Source organism: Mirounga angustirostris, unplaced genomic scaffold (assembly GCF_029215605.1).
Source record: "Mirounga angustirostris isolate CCGP_5_RB_7025 unplaced genomic scaffold, mMirAng1.0.hap1 SCAF_1, whole genome shotgun sequence".
NCBI lineage: Eukaryota > Metazoa > Chordata > Mammalia > Carnivora > Phocidae > Mirounga > Mirounga angustirostris.
In genome coordinates this window covers 141289017-141307440 of record NW_026991709.1, presented here as the reverse complement: position 1 = coordinate 141307440, position 18424 = coordinate 141289017, and the positions used below count along the sequence as shown (strand labels likewise).

General features: G+C 36.5%; 1 protein-coding gene across 2 annotated transcripts in view; it reads right to left on the bottom strand.

Annotated features, from left to right (window-relative positions):
* LOC123862956 (RNA-binding motif, single-stranded-interacting protein 3) overlaps window positions 1-18424 on the bottom strand; it is a 1542535-nt gene that overhangs the window by 1405732 nt on the left and 118379 nt on the right. For both annotated transcript variants that reach the window (XM_064588878.1, XM_045903918.3), the window contains exons 7-9: window positions 9104-9162; window positions 7932-7999; window positions 1203-1309 (exon numbers count right to left, since the gene is read on the bottom strand). In XM_064588878.1, the coding sequence (XP_064444948.1) occupies window positions 1203-1309; window positions 7932-7999; window positions 9104-9162 (234 nt within the window). The remainder of the gene's footprint in view (window positions 1-1202; window positions 1310-7931; window positions 8000-9103; window positions 9163-18424) is intronic.

The window sequence follows — 18424 nt, the reverse complement described above, 5'->3', positions numbered from 1 at the left end:
GGGAGTCCTGAATGAAATCACCCAATTGGGCAGTCTGCCAAAGTGTGTAAACAACCTTGTCCATATACAAATCCACCTTTTTCAGCATCTGAGAAGAGACCCACTGGAGAACAGGTAGTTGCTCCAAGTGAGAATGTGAGAAAAGAGATGAAGTAAGGAAATCTCAGCCCTTACTCTCCGGTGACCGCCACTGCCAATTCTCATCTGTAATAACAGCTAACCTTAGGTGTCAGTTACTATGCAAAGTATTTTTCCCGGTTTGCCTTATTTTAAAAAATCCTCTGTGGCATGTGATAAGCAACTGTGCCAAATTACACAAGTCCTCAACGGCAGGACTAGGAGTGGGACATTGATATGATATTCCAGAGTCAGTGCTCCTAACCATTGTGCTCTCTCGACTCCAGGCACAGTATGTATCTACACAGATGAATGAGAGAATGAATGAAACCTTAAGGATACAGGACTTCTTGCTGCCATTTTTCTCCCTATTTCGAGAACAGCCGTACTGCCTTGTGGAAGTGTCTGTGTTATGACTTATTTTTCTCACACCTACCACATTGCTGCTCTGTATTAATGACCTGGGCTCGCACCCTCATTTTATTTGTACGAACATGGAGCTGATGTGCTGAGCAGCTTGTCAACCAACTTAAAATTTATGTTGCCACATACAAATATTGAATAAAGTAAGCACACACTTACTTAGCCCAACATAGGTAGCCAAAAGAAAAAAAGAAGGAAAATTCTACCTCCAGTGTGTTAATAATGAGGTCTGTCCCTGCAGAGGTTGTTCTGTGCACGAACCAGGTAGGGCAGATGTCCTAGCAAGCTGCTCTTAGCCTGGCCCGTTCTCCTGACTGTTAAGATGGGCAGCAGTGGAGAGGTCTCTCTGCTGTGGCACCCCATCAGCTACTGTGAGCTCCCCCCCATTCCTTCTTCATTCCAGCCTCAAAGATCTGAAATACAAAGAGTTCCTCCGCTCACAGATTTTTTTTTTCCCCAAAGACTGATAGATGTATTCTGACTTTTCAACGGGCTACTAGTTTATTATTAACTTCAGGATAATCAAGGGCTCAAATTTCAGAAGGGAAAAAAAGAGTTCTCCATATAATTAAAATGTACATCCAGAAACAATTTCTGCCATGTAAAGAACCTGAAGTTGCTGTTTAGGCCTGATCATGGGCTACTTTTGCTCCTGCATTTACCTCCTCTTCCCGCTCCTCTTCGGACTCATCAGGGGCCGCGGTTGGCTCTAGCGCCTGCTGCAGCATTTGCTCCAGCTCTTTCAGCATAGCCTCTGTCTCAGAGACAACTAAAAAACATCAGTAAAAAAGGCTACATCTTCATTAATTCAATCAAATCCGTAATCTTAACCACCCCAAAAGAGAACATCGTCTAAATGAGCCAAGATAAAAAAATAAATATTTTGTATAATTTTCATGTATGACCTCTGCTTGATGCAAAATAATTATGGATTTCCAGGTGAATATTTTACACTTATTCCTTTAAAAATGTAGGTGATATTCTTGCTATGGTCACAAAAAGCTCACTAGAAGGGTTTTTTGTTTTGTTTTGTTTTTTTAAATCAGGGCCAAACTAAATTGTTTTTTATAAACCAGGGGTCAGCAAACTCTTCCTGGGAAGGGAAAGAGAGTAAATATTGCAGGCCTTGTGGTCTCTGTCACCACCACTCATTTCTGCTGCTACAGTCCAAACCATAGACATGTACCTTAACAAATGCCAGTCACTATGTTCCTATCAAACTTTATTTACAGAAGCAAGTGGACTGTGGGCCACAGTTTGCCATCCCTCCGTAAATTCTTAAAACTACTGTTTAAAAGGGGAAACCATGTAATTAAATGGCTAGTCTATTCCTAATTCAAACACCAACAAATCTTAATTGCTTAATCTGATATCTATCTGTATCTATCTATCTAATCTATCTATCTATCTATATATGTAGATACAGACATATTTTAAATACCACACTTAAACAAAATTTGCGTGTGTGTGTACTACTGTGACATGAATTTACTGAACTTGCTGAGATAAAATAATAACCCCACAAAAGAAATAAACTATTATATAACTCTATAGACTCAACTACTGACGAATAACATGCAGTTGAATTCCTGACGTAAATAAAATAAACATTTTTGTTTGATATAGTCTTGTTGAAGTAAAAATCAAGGAGACCACGTGTGGCCTGCTGTCCTGTACAACAGACAGATTGAGCATCTGAGAAGCCCTTCCAAAGGCAACATGATTCAAAGACAGAGGCCATGAATACACACCCCATCATTTTCCACTCTGGTGACAAAAAGCTGACATACCACCTCCTATTAGCCACCATTCTTTGGCAGGTCACCAAAAATCACACTAGGTAGAGCAGCTAAAAGTTCGTGGAACATGAAAATAGACCCAAGCAGGACATACGCGTTCAAGCTAAAATATTATCAATGAATATGGAAGCAAGGCATTCTCAGCACTAAGTTTTAATCTAATTGTTGAACATATTTCAAAATTTTCTAACTAATCATGTTTAGGAAGAGTGCATATGATATATGCATCCCTTTATGTGTGTGTGTGAACACACACACAGTCATCCTTGTAAACTAAGCATGTTGTAAGGTAAAAAACAGAGATTGTTAATGTGAAAAGTTTTATGTTTCCTTTCCTCCAGTTCAAAAGAATCCATGTTTTATCAGAATCTTCTTTGTTGATAATCTTCTCTCATCTTTCACTCATAAGAAGGAAATTTTAGTGACTTTAAAAAAAATTTTTTTAAGGTTTTATTTATTTATTTGACAAAGAGAGACACAGCGAGAGAGGGAACACAGCATGGGGAGTGGGAGAGGGAGAAGCAGGCTTCCCACTGTGCAGGGAGCCTGATGCGGGACGGGGCTCGATCCCAGGACCCTGGGACCATGACCTGAGCCAAAGGCAGACGCTTAATGGCTGAGCCACCCAAGCGCCCCAGGAAATTTTAAAATTCTGCTAGAACATTATTAAATAATAGTGTTAAATAAAGTCATGGGAGGTTATGAAATAGAAAATTTTCCCTTTCTTGGTTGTCACTACAGTATAAAAAAATTTTTAGTTAACATTTTTCACATTATAATTTTATCTAATAAATAATAATTTTTCTGTCAATACTTATCACTTGCCCCAAGTACTTTTATATTCATTCAACAAATATCAATTATTTGCCTACTAAGGGCAAGGGACTCAAGAGAGTAGGCACAGACCCATGAACCTCCCTGGCCATCATCTCTTCCCAGCCAGTCTTAGGTTTTCTCTATGGAAGACTTCTTTCAAAACAGTTTGAAAGTAGCATTCTGATAAGCCATTTGCATACCACAGAACCAGTTCTTATGTTTAAAAACACAACAAAAACTATAACTGACCTGTTAGTTTTGTCCACATATATATATGTTCTGTGTAATTGCTAAAGCATAAGAACACAGAGTTTGAACTATTGTGTTCTAAAACAATGGTATTCCAAATTTGGTAATAAGCATAAGAATCACCTGGAGGATTTACTACAAAAACATGAATGCAACCCATGTCTACTGGCTCAGAATTTTCTAGAGGTATGTACATTTTTATTGAAGCAATTTTGTTAATGGAATTAACCTCTCTTTATGATAGATTTCCTACTTGGTAACCTGTTACTTAACAGACAACTACTTGTGGTTATCTTCACACTGATTCTCCAGTCCCACTCACGGATGTTGTCTTTTCCTACTTTACATTCTGAGTCTACAGAAATTGATACTGACATTTAATGCACTGTTGAGAAGATGGATTTTGAGCTACACTGTAAAGGAAAAATGGCACGCAAACATCTTTATATTTCTAAGGCTAGGCTAAAATACAATCAATTTATGATAATGAATGTCATTGCCGAATGGCATTGTAGTCCCTCCATTTTCAAGTGATCTGGAAAAATATGTACACTGCCTTTTGATCAAAGGGTAGACAAAGTAATGGATGACTTCATAAATCAACCAGGGTTCATAACACCAACTTGATTAATGTCAAATTCTGCCACCAGAGCAATGGGAGGTTTGCTTTTCTAAATAGGTATTCCTATATTGTAAATAGATAGAGTTCAAAAATAATTCTCAAGAAACAGCAGTTACTGTAACCTACAAACTAGGTTATCAAAATTGGCCAATGATATCCTTCAAAGATAGAGACAGAATGAATGCTTTTGCTGATTGCATGACCAATCATCTTCTATCAATACTGATTATCTTGTAGTTTCCCTGACTTGTTTCAATTTGTTGTTTAGAGTAAAGTGGTAGCATTACAGTTATTCCATCACTCAGAGAAAATTCTTTAAAAAGGTAAGAAAAAGGTATCTCTTATACGTATCTGGCTTTTAAAAGTGAATTTTTATAAAATGATCTGTGTAGTTTTTCCATCCCTGATAAGAAGTAACTTAGTGCTGGTCTCAATAAATCAGTTGCTATTTTAAAAGTCTTCAAATGTATATTTATAGAGTTTTCTCCAATCTCTACTTTTCTACTAAATCTTTAAAGAGGCTGTTTATTTCCTATGTAAAGAGGCTACTGGTTAGGCTACCTACCCCAAAGCTGGCACTGAAAAATATCATCTTCAATAAACCGTCAGGGTCATTTCAATATTGAAATTTTGAAGGCATTCTTATGGAAGAGGGGGAGGAGGACAAAAAAGTACTTGGGTTTTGTGTTGTTATTAAGAAACCACAAACACTCCTCTTGTGTGCTCACAGTTTAAATGTAGAGATGAGTAAAATACAAGTTGGAATGTAATGAAGAAGAGAGCACCATTCCTGGAGACACAAATAGAAATAGGAGGCAAGGAGTTTTCTAGGAAAGGCGCAGGTAGGCGAACCCTACCTTTTAGTCTATAGGTTAAAGGTAGCTCCAAACCAAGAGTAGGTGGGCAAAGTTTGTCCTGAACAGCAAGAAATCACCTTTCTCCCTGTCACCCCTTCTACCTCCCAGCCCCAGCCCCTAAGGCCTTCATGCCCCACCCCCCCTCCCCTTTGGGCTTTCCCCATGATTCAGACCTTTCCTGTATTAACCATCCTTTTCCATGCTTATCTGTCTCAGGTGGCTCATGAATATATCCTTTGCTAATTTATTAATGAATGCCATAGATTATCAGTTGAACCCGGGTAATACGCCAACCTTTCATTTATTTAAACTTTTATAGATTGTCTACTACCCAAAAAGAAATGAGGTATTTACCAACAAAAACCAATGATACAACAAAACAGATGACGAAAACCCAAAGACAAAAAGAAATCCAAATCAGTTCATTAAGGGGGGTATGAAGGGCAATAACGAAATCTTAAAATTGCTTAGGTCAGCTACCAGTACCGCACCCAAACCCGAAGAGTTAGCTTCATGATTCCTGATATTCAAAGCAACCAAGGAAACAGCTGCACACTTTGATTAATTTTAAGAAGATACGTGACTTAGAAAAACCACATAACCTCTTAAATGTCTCGGTTTCCCCATTTATAAAATGGGAGATATAATATCTACCTTATTTACTTCATATAGATCTTACAAGGGCTAAATAAATATATATGAAGTGTTTGGAACAGTGAAGACACATAGTAATTGTTACAGGTGTTGGCTACCATTATTACTATTGGTATTATTATTTCATCATTGTAGATGAATTTTCTTGTCCCTAAACACTGAAAAAAAATGAATCAGAGAGACAGTACAAATATAATTCATAATATTCCTGGTAGTAATTTTCCCCAAAACACAGATCTGCTCAACAAATAGCTATTTCTTAGATTAAATCTGCATAGCCATGGGCATACAGTTTAAATTATTGAATGATCCCTCAACTTTTCCTATTAATTTCCAGAAGTCCTCTCCTTGTTGGATAAGAGGGCTTCTACTGCATGTCTTTTTTTTTTTTTTTAAAGATTTTATTTATTTGACAGAGAGAGACACAGCAAGAGAGAGAACACAAGCAGGGGGAGTGGGAGAGGGAGAACAGGCTTCCCTCAGAGCAGGGAGCCCGACATGGGGCTCGATCCCAGGACTCTGGGATCACGACCTGAGCCGAAGGCAGACGCTTAACGACTGAGCCACCCAGGCGCCCCTCTACTGCATGTCTTAATCACAGATGAAACAAGTGACATGTGGACAGGTAAAGTAGCTACACTTGATTAGCTCTCCTCCCGACTTCTAACTAAGGAAGAGAGAAAAGCAAAGGGTAGAGTTTAAAGCCCAGAAAGGAATAGCAAATCTGGGCAGTAGGTTGATGGAAGACTGTAGCACCTGGGAGTGTAAGGAAAGCGGTTCCAAAAAGCAGGGCAGACATTCAAGAAGACGGTAGAATTTTCACTTGTTCTAAGGCTGATCCTACTCAAGCCAAGAAGAAAAGGAGTGATTTCAGAGACTTAGGTTAAGGGATCCACTGAAATATGGGTAGGGGTAAAAAACTGAGGGGGCTTAATCCACTCTTTCAAGAAGAAGTCAGCTCTCGCAAAGAACACAGTAGACTAGATGTTTCTGCTTTTTAGTTGTTTGAAATGGGATAAAGGAGTAAAACATAGATCAGATTAATGATTTGAACAATTAACTATTGCGACTTGAAAGCCACACAGAATGTGAGACTCCTGAAAGGGTGTCAGTGGATAACTATGGAGATGCATTCACTCATTTATGCAGAAGAGTGATTTCTAGTCAATGGATTCCTGGCTCTGACAGCTCTCTTCTGCGGTAGCCCTTTTGAGTCGAAGGCGGAAAGGATCCCAGCATTGGAGCCCTTAGCTGAAGTACCAAGGTCTCCTGGTGGGAACTCAGTCCAGGGATAAACTGCCTTTTGCCTTTCTACAGGAATATTTGAACTAATTATGTGAGGCAAAGGGACAACATAGCCAAGAAAAGGCACCCATGTTAGCAGGAAAGTAGCAGCAGAATAAATTTAAGAAGAGACAGAAACAACAGAATTTTGGGGCGCCTGGGTGGCTCAGTCATTAAGCGTCTGCCTTCGGCTCAGGTCATGATCCCAGGGTTCTGGGATCGAGCCCCGCACTGGGCTCCCTGCTCGGCAGGAAGCCTGCTCCTCCCTCTCCCACTCCCCCTGCTTGTGTTCCTTCTTTCGCTGTGTCTCTCTCTGTCAAATAAATAAATAAAATCTTAAAAAAAAAAAAAAAAAAGAGAAACAACAGAATTTTGTAGTGGTTTAGGAGAGGAACAAAAGGATTTAAAAAAAATAACTATTCTGTCCTTCTTCTGACTGCTTTCCTTTTTCTTTTAATAAGACTAAAGATGAATGGCTTATTTAGTCAGTTGAAAAACAGTGCCATAGGACCTGGGGGTGGACACAATGGAGAGGGAATATGGCGCGGATAACTACTTGGGGTTTAATGGGCTTTGGAACCTCTTTGCATGGCTGCCAAAGTTCCATTTTACATATAAGCACTTGCCTGCTTTTCAAGACTATCGAAAATGAAGGAAGAGTAAAGCTCCTTTGAACACTAAAACTTTCTCCCTGCATTCCACATTCACCCTACTGTGTTCTAATACCAATGGCAATTAATTCAGCTGGAAGCCCTAGGCTGCTGCTTTTCTTTTTCTCTCCCTTTGGCACCCCAAGGACCCCAATAATTTTGGAATGGAGAGCTCTGGATTTTAATGTATTGATGCGGGTATTTCCTCCCACAGCCACTGGTGCTTTATTTTTTTAAAAAATTAAATACATGATAGAGTCAGAGAAAATTTAATTCACAGAGATAGAAACCTAAAGACAACTGAAGAGATCTAGTATGCAAATCCATACCAAAAATGACCCACTAATAGTTCTCATATATGTATTTATGTACAACATTTTTTTCTTCCAAAAATTACAACTACATTTGGTAGAATTAAAAAGAAGTAAAAGAACTAAAAGCAGGAGAGGTTTTCACATACCCATGTTTTCCTTCGATAAGGCATCATCTGAACAAACATTTTCAAAAGAGAATTTAAAAATAGCTTTCCTAGAAAAAGAATTTGACAGATTTAGTTTCAAAAGAGCAATCATATATATTTAAGTGGCCATTTGTATATTCATTGATAATTATAAATTATGAATATATTTCTTTATCTTGAGGTAAGTCTCCTTGGTTGTTTTATACAGTAAGACAGCATGATACAGTGAAAAACCAAAGGGAAATAATATTGATCTGAGCTCTCACTAGGTGAAAAGCACTAATGACCCACCAAGTACCTTATATAGGCTTTTTCATGCAATCCTCCCCCAGAGAACCTACTAAGGAATTGCTACTCTGATTTTATAAAGAAACTGAGGCTCTGAGAAATTGAGAAATTTGACAACGTAGGAAATGGTTGAACATGACACAGCTAAATTCTGTCAGACTGCAAAATCCATGCTTTTCCCACAACACTGTGTTGCTGACTTAGAGAACATTTGTTCAAATGCATTTTCTCTAACCATAAGATCTTGAGAAAGCCACTTAGTTTCCCTAAGTCATAAGTTTTTCACCTTTTAAATAGAGATGATTATGATACATCCCCTACCTATTTGATGGGGTTATTGTGAAGTATAACTAAGATAAGGCAGTAAGGCCTTTTTAAAAATTTAATTATTCATCCTCTGAAGAAGGACAAAGAATAAGAGAAGGACTATCATATCAGAGTCAGACTTTGTCTTTGAGCAGGACTCCTTTAATACAGCACTGATTACAAGTCATCAAAAAAATAAGTAAATTAACTGTGTGGTTGGTTCAATGATAAACACTAAAACTTGTCATCGGTGGCTTATCAGTTCATTATAAAGGCCTGTTTCTGGTTTGCACTATTTTTAAACCAAACACCTGCTTCTCATCTGCTTGCTCACATGATATTAATCTTTGATAGTTCTGCTTCAACATATCTGTATAAACATAAAACTTTCTCCATACTTCTAAAACTACTACTTATCACCTTAATTCTTTTAGAAAATTTTAATGTTTCCCTAGAGAAAAAGAATCAAGAATCAGGGGGCAATGTCATAATAACTAAATTATACACACACACACATACACACACACACATATATACACATTTCAATTTTATCATAATATTTTTCAATAAAGAAATACCTTTTCCTTCTTCTAAAGTTTGGCTTCTTCTTTTCAGTAGTGTTTTTGGAAACTTGCATCTATAAAATAAAAACAAAAAGATGAGTTAGTTCAAATGGGACTAGATGAGTTCAGTAAGATAATGGGTCCTATATGATCCAAGTAATTTAGTCCAGAAGAAAAACTCTGGCCCACAGCTCTCAACCACACCTGGAACCCCAAGTCAACCACTTCATAGTCACTACAATTACACTGATCTGCTCAACTTCCAGGAATAGTAGACTAATCCAATGAGTGCCCATCTCCCATGTCCACCCCCTTCTCACTTCACAAACATATAATAACACTAGACAAAACAATCTTTATGTTTTAAAACATAGATGACCTTTAAAGAAAGAAAAAGAACTATTCAGATGCCAGAAACATAAGGGGTGCAACACTATATGGATAGGAAGTGACATGGTAAAGGCCTACAAAAAATGTATACCAGGATAGGGCCAAAAGGGTTTGGGATTTTAATATCTAAGCAAAGACGAGATGAAGGATGTGGAGAAATTGGCACCTCCATACATTGTGGGTGGGAACGTGAAATGGTGGAGCCACTTTGGAATACAGTTTGACAGTTTTTCTAGATGTTAAACAGAGAATTACCTTATGATTCAACAATTCTACTCCTAAGTATATACCCATGAGAAGTGAAAACATTATGTCCATACAAGAAATTGCATATAAATGTTCATAGCAGCATTATTCATAATAGCCCCAAAGTAGAAACAACCCAATGTCCATCGATGGATAGATAATATGTAGTCTATCCATACAATGGAATATTATTTAATCTTTAAAAACAACAAAGTCCTGACAAATACTAAAACATGGATGAATCTTGAAGCCATTATGCTAAGTGAAAAGTGAAAAAGTCAGACACAAAGACCACATGTTGTATGACACCACTTATACAAAATGTCCATAAAAAGGCAAATCCATGGAGACAGAGATAGATTAGTAGTTGCCAGTGGAAGGTGGGAAATGGGCAGTGACTGCTAATAGGTATGAGGTTTCCTTTGGGGTAATGAAAAAATGTTCTAAATTCATATAGCGGTATTGATTGCAAAACTGTGATTATACTAAAAACCACTAACTGCATACTTTAAAACCATGAATAAATTACATCTCAATAAAGGTATAATTTTTTAAAAAAATTGGTGACATGGAAAAATGAAAAGTAAGGAGATAGAATATATCAATGATTAACAAATGGAACCCAACATAGCGATATTACTGTTAGAAAAAAGCATAATCATAGATAAAAAGGGTTATTACCTAATGCTAAAAGAAACAATCCACCCCAGAAAGTATATCAGTCCTCACCTGTATATATCTAGAATCTCAGCCTTAAAATATATAAAGTGAAAAACAGAAAAGAATCACAAGTAGAAACTGATAAATCTACAGTTAAAAGGAGATATTTTAATTTACTTCTCATACAAAAATGAAAAAGAAAAAAAAATAGCAAAGAAACAGGAACATTCAACAACACAGATAATGTTTAATCTAATAAACACCTCTTGAACCTGGGACTGAATAATTAAGGAATACATATAGCTTTCAAGCCTGAAACATTTACAAATTTGACCACCTACTAGGTCACAAAGGAAGCCTCAAAATAGTAAAGTAACCTCTCTATTTTACAGACCACAGTCACTAGCTAAAATGCAATAAAATAAGAAATCAGGGGCGCCTGGGTAGCTCAGATGGTTAAGCGTCTGCCTTCGGCTCAGGTCATGATCTTGGGGTCCTGGGATGGAGCCCCACGTCGGGCTCCTTGCTCAGCGGGGAGTCTGCTTCTCCCTCTCCCTCTGCCTGCCGCTCTGCCTACTTGTGTTCTCTCTCTATCCCTCTGTCAAATAAATAAATAATCTTTAAAAAAAAGAAAGAAATCAAAACCCAAAAGATAGCTGAATAAAATCTGTAATCAATTCATAGATGTAGAAGAATTACATTCACCCATGAACCTACCCATGATAAGAGTTATGATCTATGTCATTTGGAATTATTGTGTCACATTTTAGTTATTGGTATACGTGACTTATTTTCTCACTGGGTAATACATTTGTCTCCATGCCATTCCTTGCACGCTATAGGAGCACGTGAAGTGTTTGTGGAATACATGAATGAATAAATGTTCAGAGAAAGATACAATAAAAACAAATATCACTAGGAAAAAACAGTGCCAGTGTTACTGTCCATTCTGTCCCATCGTGGCTGTTGATTTAAGCGTTTAACAAATTCATACAATTTGCCCTCATCTCCTAAGACAGAACCTCAATGCAACTTTCACCTCAATGTTAGCTTCTTTTGTCTTTTCACTTTAACCTGCTAAAGTGAGCAGTTTCTTAGCCCATTTTGTCTAATCTTTCACAGTTACACTGATCTTAATTTTACTGATCTTGAATCAAGCAACCACACTGCAAGGGTGGGAACAATTTTTTTTCATATATATTAAATGTTTAGCAGCTAGCAGAGTGCTATTCACATTGTATGTTCAAAAGCATTAACTATAATGAGATGAAGGTTGAATTTAATAACTCTCAAAGCATTATTAAACAGCTTAAATACCTCAATAACCATTCAAAAGAAGTTTGTATGAAACACTCAGGGAATTCATATTACGATGATGCTAAAAAATAAGTGGACTTTGTGTGTGTGTGTGTGATCTGCAACCACAAGGTTATATTCAAATATTTTTTCCAGCCCTGTTTCATATATATATACATGAAAGTAAATAAAGTAAAAAAGCATATGGAAATATTATTGTCTAAGTCATTGTTCTACATCTCCAAAGACAATGTAGAGCTATTATTTCTATCTTGTTATTAAGGATCAATTTAAATTATGTGCATATTTGAGTATAAAGTGAAAGGGTTGCTACAAGGGGAAATAAGATTAAAGTAACAAAGTACAAACCACTTCATAGGTATTAATAGAAAGAAATACTGTTAAATAGCTACCATAAATCAGGGAGATTTCTGTTAGAGATAATAAATTCCTTTCTACTTTGTTAAATATTCCATAGCAGCCAAAATGAAGTAGTCAGTATTGCCAAATGCCCCGTAGTTTCCAGCTCCAAGCCTTGATAAAATATGCTATGATGGAGAAGAGCACTGAATTTGGAATGACAGGATCATGATTTGAATTTAATCCCTGGTACTTACTAGCTGTATCACTTCCGGTAAGTCACTGACTTACCAGAATATCTAGCAAGAGCCTGGTATAAAGTAGACACTTAATAAGTATTTTCTGACTAAACGACCATTCTGTATTTCAGGACCTTCTTTTATAACTACTGTTAAAAAATAACTATCTCAAAGCTTTTGGGGGTAAGATAAAATTAAATAACATCCCAGAAGGTATCTAACAGTGCTCAACAATTAGTCAATGTTCAATCATTGTTTAACCCGTTATACTAGTCCACTGGGCTAGTGTCAGAATTCTATCCTTTTTCCTTAGAGCATATGACAGAACTTGGCACTTTGTTATGGTTGGACTTATGGTAATCCATTAGTTTCCCAAGGCTGCCATAACAAATTAACACAAATTTGATAAAGCATCAGAAATTTATTTATTTATCGTTCTGTAGGACATAAGTTTGTCTCTTATGGACAGACCCTTAAAGATACTTGTCATTGGATGTGGGCCCAACTAATCCAGGATGATCTCATATCAAAATCCTTACCTTAATTACATCTACAAAGATCCTTAATTCCAAATAAGGTCACATTCTGAGGTTCCTGGAGAACGTATTTTCTGGGGGCTACTATTCAACCCACAAGTAGATACTATAATCTTTATCTATTTCATCCCTTCCACTTCTCTTCCTGTGTTGCAGCTGATTTTCCCATGTTGTCGAGCCTCATGCTATTCAGAGTCAGGGCCGCCACGTGCAGAATTAGCAATACCTGAGAGTTTGTTAGACATGCAAATTCTCATGCCCATCCTAGGCCTACCGAATCAGAAACTCAGGGAGTGGGGCCCAGAAATCCATATTTAAATAAGTTCTTCAGGTGATCTATACCCCAACTAGAGTTTTCTAGGCCTTGGTCTAGCCCACACGCATCCATACAAATATAATGCTATATACTGTCATTGATTTTAAAGAAACCAAAGCAAGTATTAATTCTTTTCTTGCTAGATATAGAGGAATCTACGAGAAGCATATGTATAGAGAGCAAATGCCATTTACTGAAAAAAATATATATATTTATTCAATGATAATTAGGACTGCTGACTGGAATGGCAAATGGTAGAATTGCCCTTAATTGCCACAGACAGATAATCCATAAGAATTGTGTTTACATCAGATTTATATAATCTTCAGAAAGTGACCTGACGTTGCCCATATCCTTAAGTCACTATTCATCTAAATGAAAATAACTTTATTTTTAAGAAGAACAACTGTTAGCTGTGTTAAATCTGAGGGCATAACATTTTGATTCAGCATTTTATGCTCATAGAAGACATAAATATGTTTTGTAACATTCCATTGAGAGTAATTGTCAATCAATGATCACTAAAGAGCTGCCTACTTTGACAGAATTTCCAAACGTGAATCTGTGTTTTGAATAATAGACACAAACTCCTTGTCAAAAGTTATCATATAGAAGGAAAAGCCAATATTCTTATTTCCCTTTGGAAAATCTGCTGGGAAAATATGCTTGGAATAAGGATGAAAACTAGTTTTATGCAGCATTGTAAATGATGGTTATTACTTAATCTGAGTTTCCGGAGAGTACAAATAATAAAGTTAAGTTTTCAGGCCTAGATAATGATTGTTTTCACTCTTCTTTGAAAAGGGAGAAAATTAAAATAATCATTTTCTAGCCCTATTTTAAACAAGATTTTAACACAGAGAATACAAATCTAGTGCTTCTTACATAAATGTCACTCGATTACCATATGCTCCAGTCCAGTCGCTCTTAGTAGAGTTCAGTATTCCTGCGAGATTTGAACAATATCAGAGATCAGTCCCTGGAAATATGACTTATAAATATCTTGCTGTCCCCTGCACTATCTTTAGCCATGTGTAATTTCTCACTAAAGCACTGTGGATTTCTCTGCTTTGAGGGGTTTAGCAGAGAAAACACTGGAGTGTGTATTCAAGCAGTGAGCTGAGACAGAGGAGAGTATTTTCCCTAAAAATAGAAGTTGACCACTAGACCACCTGAAGTAGAAGGCATGAAAGACTTTCTATTAACACCTCCCAATCCTGGCTGAGGATACAAGTAACAGCACACTTCAAGAAACTCTATGATTAGCTACTTCACTGATAATTTTTAAAGTCTTGGATTTAATTTTTTTAATCGTCTTTGACTATACCAAGGATAAAACACAAAATCAGGAGGTTTTTTTTTTAATAGGACAGGTTTCTCTCATATCCATAAAGAGATTAAAAATACTAAAAGCTAATGGAAACAGGGTGTCCAGGGAGTAAAGACCTGCATGAAAAGCAGAATTTATGTCACAATTGTTTATCTGATTGAATGGTACCAGTAAATTAGATTACTTGACCTCTATTTGGAGACTCTAAAAACCCAAGTCTGTTGCAAACAATTCCTGTCTGCACATAGTTTTTCCTAAAGTCACTGGGCATTTTAGCAAGAGGAGAACAAGGGTTTCTAAGGAAGACTTCCTAGAATTGACATACAGGTCTACCTTGGAGCTATTATAGGTTCAGTTCCAGACCACTGCCACAAAGTGAATATTGCAATAAAGTGAGTCAAATGAATTCTTTGGTTTCCCAGTGCATATAAAAATTATGTTTATACTATCCTGTAGTCTATTTGGTGTGCAAAGCATTATGTCTATAAAATCAATGTACATACCTTAATTAAAAAATACTTTATTGCTAAAAATATGCAAACCACCATCTGAGTTTTCAGCAAGTCCTACTCTTTTTCCTGGTGGAGGGTCTTGCCTTGATGTTGATGGTTGCTGACCGATCAGGGTAGTGATTGCTGAAGGCTGAGGTGGCTGTGGCAATTTCTTAAAATAAGGCAACAGTGAAGTTTGCCACATCAATTGACTCTTCCTTTCACAAATAATTTCTCTGTAGTATGTGATGCTGTTTGAAGGCATTTTACCCATAACAGCACTTTCAAAATTGTAGTCAATCCTTTCAAACCCTGCCAGTGCTTTATCACCTAAGTTCGTTATATTCTAAATCCTTTGTTGTCATTTCAACAATTTTCACAGCATCTGCACCAGGAGTAGATTCCATCTTAAGAAACCACTTTCTTTGCTCATCCATAAGAAGCAACTCCTCATCCATTCAAGTTTTATCATGAGATTGCAGCAATTCAGTCCCATCTTCAGGCTCTATTTATAATTCTAGTTTTCTTGCTATTTCTACCATATCTGCAGTTACTTCCGCCACTGAAGTCTTGAATAACTCAATGTCATCCATGAGGGTTGGAATTAATTTCTTCAAAATTCCTGTTAAGTTGGTATTTTGACCTCTTCCCATGAATCACAAATGTTCTTAATGACATCTAGAAGGGTGATTCTTTTCCAGAAGGTTTTCAATTTACTTTGCCCAAATCCATCAGAGCAATCACTCTCTATGGCAACTATAGCCTTTTGAAACGTATTTCTTAAATAATAAGACTTGAAAGTTGAAATTACTCCTTGACCAATGGGCTGCAGAATGGATGTTGAATTAGCAGGTATGAAATCAACATTATTCTCATTGTATATCTCCATTGTAGCTCATGGGTGACTATGTGCATTGTCAATGAGCAGTAATATTTTGAAAGGAATCATTTTTTTCTGAGCAGTAGGTCTCAACAGTGGGCTTAAAATATTCAGTAAAACATGTTGTAAAAAGAGGTACTGTCATCCAGGTTTTGTTGTTCCATTTATAGAGCATAGGCAGAATAGATAATTTAGCAAAATTCTTAAAGGACCCTAGGATTTTTGGACTGGTTTCAACTTAAAGTCACCAAGTGCATTAGCCTCTAACGAGAGTCAACCTACCCTGTGAAGCTTTGAAGCCAGGCATTGACTTCTCCTCTCCAGCTATGAAAGTCCTAGATGGCGTCTTCCTCCAAAATAAGGCTATTTCATCTACAGTGAAAAACAGTTGTTTAATGGAGCCACATTCATAAATTATGTTAGCTAGATCTTCTGGATAACTTGCTTTGGCTTCTACATCAACACTTAACTGCTTTACCTTACACTTTTATAAAGACAGCTTCTTTCCTTCAACCTTATGAACCAATCTCTGCTAGCTTCAAATTTTTCTTCTACAGCTCCCTCTCCTCTCTCAGCCTTCACAGAATTGAACACACATTTCTCTTCTATCCCCCAAGCTCCTCCCACTCCCACTGCCCATCTTATGAGAATGACAAGGAGATCAATCTGGCTAAAGTCAGATCCATGGACTGAAAGTCAAAGCAAAGAAAGGGTTAAGCAAATACATAAGTCCAAAAGCAAACTTTTTTTTTTAACTTAAATATATATTTAGTTAGAATGACTAACTGGAATATCTTTAAATAGAGCAGGGGTGCCTGGCTGGCTCAGTTGGAAGAACATGTGACTCTTGATCTTGGGGTTATGAGTTCAAGCCTCAAGTTGGGTGTAGAGATTACTTAAGAACAGAATCTTTAAAAAAAAAAAAAATTACTTCCCTGGAAGTCTGTTTCACAACACTGTCTTGTAGTGGTGCAGTTTCCCAGTTTCCCTCCATGTTTTGAGCACAGGGTAATTGAAATTAGTATGAAAATAACTTTCTATGTTATTTCCATTGATGATTTAAAGGGATAAATGAATAATTTATATATATATATATTAACATATATTTCTATGTATTTTAAAAATGCAAATGCACAAAATAGTGCAATTGCATTTTAAAATTTAGATTTGGGGTGATGAAAATATTTTCTATTTTGATCAGGGATGGTAGTTACATGAGTGTATACATTTAAGAAAAACTCATGAAACTCTACACTTAAGATCTTCCACAGTGTTTAAATTTTACCTCAATAAAAAAAATTAAGAAAAAGGTAAGTCAAACGAAAGAAAACTATAGTAACTAACAGTATAGAAAAATAGCAAAATGGTGATAGAATACCTGAATGATCCAAGTTTGGGGAACACTGGCCAATGGAAAGGTGAATGATGCCCACAGAGTAGAATCCAAAAGGAAACTAAGTAAGTTTTGAATTCTGCCTGTGACTCTTCCCAAGGGGTTCCTCTGCTTACTATTCTTTTCAGAGATTTCTCTCTGCCTGGGGCTAGAAGCCAGCAGTAGGGATCTATTTTAATATTTATCTCTGGGGAAGGATGCATATAAAGCTAGTGAATCAAGTGAATTTCAGTACATGAATTCCATATTAATAGCAAGCTTATTAATTAACACAAATATCTAGACATCTAGTCATAAAATGTAAGCAACTTATCCTGCAACAGGGCTAATGAAAATTTCCTGATTATGAAGAATTTTTGCAATAATTTTGGGGAAAAATATTTTTTCATCAGAAAATATAATAGCCTAATTTCCTCATACATAAATGTATAAATCAAGACAGTTATCATTAATTTTGTAACTCAAAGTGTTACAAGTTAAACTCTTGGCAGTAATAAAAGCAAAGTGTTAGGAAAAAAGATACCCATACATACACACATAATTTCTGTATATAAGCCAAAAAAATGAGAAAACATAATGACAAAGAGATCCTTTTCCAATTAGTAACAGTATTTGAGATAGTCTTAATTAGAAATATGTAAAATTCTACATTAAAAAAACTAAAGAGAAATGAATAGAGAGGTTGTGTTTCTACATGGGTGTATTTAATATTATAAACTTATAAAACACATAGATTTTCTACAATACCAATCATCATCTCAACAGAATTTTTCTTGGGACTTCACTATATAATTCTAAAGTTCATTTGTATGTAGTTAAAATGATTTAAATTGTGCCTTTATTGGGGTTTCCAGAGGAAAGGCAAGGTAGGGTAGGGTGAACAGTTCAGGATTGGCTAGTTTGAATAATTCTGGAGGGCTCTGGCCTATAGGAATGGTCTCCAGTTGCCTGGTACTCAATTCTGGGATGATTTAGGGCAATGGAAATAGTGGCTTGGTATTTCAGAGTTTGGTAAGAAGTCAGTTGAGGTTGATAAGGGTTTGGGACTGGTTGATTTGCATATGAAAGATGTACCCCTTGCTACCTGTAAGGGGAAGACCTTCCCCAGCCAGAAAGGTTTTTTAAAATGTCAAAATATCATAATATACAGAAAATACATATATACATTATACATATATATACACACACACATATACATA